The 4,949-nt window shown below is 31.0% G+C and overlaps 1 protein-coding gene across 1 annotated transcript; it reads right to left on the bottom strand.

The window, feature by feature from the left end:
* Positions 1–443: 443 nt before the first annotated feature.
* Positions 444–4,098, bottom strand: LOC11417290 (caffeic acid 3-O-methyltransferase). The gene is made up of 4 exons (XM_024786568.2): positions 3,620–4,098; positions 1,944–2,254; positions 1,237–1,301; positions 444–942 (listed from the first exon to the last, which is right to left on the bottom strand). The coding sequence occupies exons 1-4, from the start codon at positions 4,096–4,098 to the stop codon at positions 646–648; spliced, it is 1,152 nt and encodes a 383-aa protein (XP_024642336.1). The 3' UTR covers positions 444–645.
* Positions 4,099–4,949: the final 851 nt, after the last annotated feature.

The following is a 4,949-nucleotide window of genomic DNA, read 5'->3' as shown; positions in this document are numbered from 1 at the left end:
TTAACATTTACTTCAAGATCATTCATCACTTTACTTGCTTCTGATAGTTCTGCAGTTGCTGAAAGGCTACATTTGATATTCCAAACTCCACTGTTTGAAACATTGTAGAAGTTGCTGTATTTCTGATTTTGCTGTCATGGGAAATCTTTCCTCTGGTGGCAAAGTTGGTAAGTATTTGAGAGTAAATCTTGAATAGTATGAACTGTTTTTTTGGTTTTTTAATTGGCCTAGTGCTTTTTAGAGATACATGTGATGGAGAAGTTGTCTCTCTGATGATCTTGGCCTTGTAAGTTTTTGAAACACACAATTATTAAGAAAAAATCATTCAATGGCCCTGCTTGAAAAACACAACCCTAAAACGATTTTATTGTAGCAATAGTAGAAAAAGTAGCACTGAATTTTCTTGAAGAGGGAAAAAAGGAAATGTATAATAAACAGAACAATCAAAACACAAGAATCATTAAGATTGAAATATTACAACGTTCCTAAAACAAAAACAATAATCAAAATTCAAGAGTTGTCACACACACCTAAACATTTAAGCGCTTGAGTACTCCATCCATAGAAATTATAGGAGAAACCATATTCTAGAAAAAGTAGCCCTAGATAGTAAACAATTACAATTCCATATTGTAGTTTATAGATTTACTTGAAGAACTCCATAATCCAAAAATTATAAATGCAACATTCATATTTGATGCCACGAAATCCAGCATTAGTTGCCATATCCATGAATTCTTGTTTAGTTCTCTCTTTGCCTTCTGAACAATGAGTCATCATGAGAATATCCATTTGAGAGAGAGATTTCCAAGCCACTTCATTCTTAGGCATATTAGGTAGAAGTGCCTCCAAAACTATCACCTTTCCATCATCAGGAATAGCATCATAGCAATTCTTCATAAGTTTCATGCAATTTTCCTGACTCCAATCATGAAGTATCCACTATATAAAATTTAGTCAAACTATTAATATAGTTATATATAGAGCATGAAAGATAGTTACTGAAATTTTAATAACTGAATTACGCACATATCTAGTGTCAATGGATCGTGACTCTGACACACACATGCGTGCACATACATATAGTTAATATTTATAATTGAATTTTAAATATTTTTCTTCTTTATATTTTTAACAATTTTTCCTTAAAATTAAATGTTCATTATTCCATCAATTTATAGTGGTTGTTTGTTTCCCTAGCTATCTTTCTACAACCGTTAACAGCAATCCACTCACCTTCATAAAAATGGTATCACCATTGGGAACACTTTCAAACATATCTCCACCAATATGCTCCACTCCTGCAAATAATATTAGATATCTTCTATTTTTTAAATACTTAAAAATTAACTACTGATATAATATTTACTATTAGGTTTAAATGTATATTCAATTCTTGCAAATATATCACTTTTGATTTTTAGTTCTTGTAATTTGTTTTAACCCCTCAAAATTTATTCATGTTTGAATGAGTACATGAATATGTAGATTCTTTGATTTTAGTCTCTTAAATACATACCATACCATGTAAGGGCTAAAACGATTATTATATTCATTATGAGAGACTAAAACAAAAATAAAGAAGTTGTATATTTACAATGATCAAAAGAAAAACAAACACATTTAAAAAGTGGTATATTTACAAAAACAAATATATTTAAAAAAATTGGTGCAAATAATTAGATATTCATATTGGATGTATCTAATATTGACCTTTTAAAAATAGTTCATTTTTAGTAAAAATGAAATTTTACAATAATAAAATTGGTGAATAAAAGGAAAATTTTATTAAAATTTACTAAACATAAAAAAGACTAATTGTTGAACTGGATCAATATTAAAAAACCAGATTCATATAATTACAAACATAAAAACTATAAATTTTAAATCATTTTATATGCATCAAAATAAACACATGTATGTCTTATGTATGCAGGTCATACCAGGATAGGAAGGAGCATGTTGTATGACATGAGGCAAGTCGAAATTGATACCCTGAATATGAGTGTATTTTGAAGTGATCATGTTAATGTTCATTCCAAGGCCACCACCAACGTCCACAAGTCTTTTTACATCCCTAAAACCTTTGTAGCATTCAAGAACCTTTTTCATCACTATAGTTGTATGATTGCTCATCGCTGTATTGAGAATTTGATTGAACCTCAAGTCCAAGCTGGGATAATCAAAGAGATGGGTGCCATGAACCTTGTTAAATGGAGTACCTCCTTCCTCAATTGCAACTTTAAGCTTGGACCTAATTTAGGATGAATATATTAATATGGAGAAGAGAGTGTGAAATATATGGTGTGGAGAAACCATCATAAAATATGTGCACCTCTTTAATCTAATATAGTTAAAAAAAAACTTTCCTATCATAGGAAACAAGTTCCCTTTCCCATGCTAAACTCCACCTAAACAATAATGTTCGACTCTTACTTAATTTGTTTCATAAAAAAAGTTTCACAATGCTTCAAAAAAGTTGTGTTATTTTGAAATTATTATTTTGAAAAGAGAAAAAATTGAGCATGATTGTACCTATGAAGTTTAGTTGAATATGTACACATCATCAAATTATTCAATGATATGCCATATTTTTATATTAATTTATTTAAAAATCAAATCAAAATTTGAATGAGTATTGCATACAAGATACCATTATCGAACCAAACTTCAGTATACCTAAAAGTTTATCGAAAATGAATAAATTTGTAACATATGTGGCTAATTATGTCTAGTAATTAGTTAAAAAATACAACAATTATTAAGTACAAATCTTCTATAGTTGAAAGTAAAAAATTTGACAATAAGTCAAACAATGTAATAATATTTTTCTACGCAATTATTTGTCTCCGATTAATCTCTTAATTTTATTTTCTCTTTCAGTTTGTCCTCTTTATGCCAAAAAAAAAAAAAAAAACTCTACAATTAGACGTTTCTTTCTCTCACAAATGCATATTATATGTCTAGAGTTTGAACCTTGTACATCTCACTTCTCTACATTTAAAATGTGTGAGCTTCAACTACTAAGCTACTTGATAAAAAAAATGTATGTAGTCCCTTAAAAAAAATTAATACTTGGTACGTATAGCAGATAGTAGTAGTATATAGGTATTTAAGATATGTCTCGTGAGCTTAGCTCAGCTGGCAAGGACATTGCATAATTTATGCGGGGGTCGAACCCCGGACACCCCACTTCTCCACATTTAATTGTGTGAGCTCCAGCCACTAGGCTACTAGACCAATATATATATATATATATATCCCTATATGGGATTTGCTAGAACACACCCACTAATTTTTATGTGGGAGTGTTTTAGCAAGTTATAACTAAAAATTAATAAATACACCTTAAGGTGTATGTTGCTATAACACACCTTCTAGAAAAAGCAAGTGGGTGTGTTCTAGCAAATCCTATAGGCATTTGCTAGAATACACCCACTTATTTTTTAGAAGGAGTATTTTAGCAAGTGAATAACTAAAAAGTGGTTAAATACACCTTAAGGTGTAGCTTTGTTAAAACACTCCCACATAAAAACTAGTGGGTGTGTTCTAGCAAACCCCTATATATGTATATATGTATGTATGTATGTATATGTGAGCAGAAGGAGTAGTGACTAACCAGCTAGCTAATAAGATCTTATCAGTATTCAAGGCAATCAAGGGTCCTAATGAAACACCATCAGAATTAGGAGCAAAAAACTTCGCAACAGGAGTCATGCTATAGTATCTCTTAAAGGAATTAATGTGGTTTTGTTCATGAGGAATGATTGAACAATTAAGCAGTGAGTGAGAGGCAAGAAGAGCAAGAATGCGATCCAACATTTTGAAAGCTTTTGGATTGTTAATGTTGGAAAGACGGGACACGATGTCGTCGGCCGAGAGTTGAGCACCTTTACCGGCTTTTTGCAACACTTCAAAAACACCAAGATCAATTGCACATTGGAGTGCCATGGGAAGTGCAATAGAAATTGCAATCTGCATTGCATACATGAAGCTTTCATCATCATCACCATCATCTTCTATTGTTTCTTGATCTTCTCTCTTCTCTATGCTCTCATTCTCACAATTGAGATTCTTTGAATTTAAAAGGCTGGCCATATCGACTTGATTGTGTATATTCCTATCTCCCTATGTGGCTTTTATAGTTTCTAAATCCTCCAAAAATGCTTAATAATAATATGCTTAAATGCACTTCTGGTCCCCCTTTAAAAAAACTTGATGTTTTAGTCCCCATTTTAACATCCAAGTTTTTGGATTTTCGTTGTAACTGTAGTAATACATATCCATATCAATACTTTGAAGTTAGAATTTATCTACAATAACATGAAGGAAAAAAAAAATAGTGACTACTTTAAACATGCCACAACCAAAAGACCTTCTAATAGTGAATCAAGCCCACAAAACAACTTTTTCTTCTTCTTCTGCTAGACACAAAATCACGTCTTCATGCAGAACACTGGGAATAAATCGAATTTGACATGATAGACGGGGAGAAAATGATACGTATGAAGAGATTGATGGAGGAGGAAAGAGGGAGGGAGACAAACGGAATTAGGTTTCCCTTGATTTCAATCTTAGATTTTTAATTTAAACGCTATTCTCAATATTTTTTATTAACGGAAAGGCAGACATGTTTTCGTCTTTCAACTATTTTTATTGCACTAACTTGTGTAGACTCAATGATATAATTTGTTGAATTGTACCGCACCACGTTATTAATGACAATGACAGGTCAGCAAAAATTACACTCAAATTATGTTGGGGACTAAAAACTAAAATTACATATTGGTTATGTTGGGGACTAATATTAAATACAGGGGACCAAAAACCTAGCTTTTAAAAAAGGGACCAAAACTTTAAGTTTTTAAAAATAAGAAAACCAATATGTTTTTTAAAATACTATCAAGTTAATTTATACATTAAGGTTCTGTTTGAATATCTTAAAACCA

Source organism: Medicago truncatula, chromosome 6, assembly GCF_003473485.1.
Source record: "Medicago truncatula cultivar Jemalong A17 chromosome 6, MtrunA17r5.0-ANR, whole genome shotgun sequence".
Lineage (NCBI taxonomy): Eukaryota > Viridiplantae > Streptophyta > Magnoliopsida > Fabales > Fabaceae > Medicago > Medicago truncatula.
Note: the sequence above shows the minus strand (reverse complement) of the source record. Positions and strands in the feature narration are given on the sequence as shown.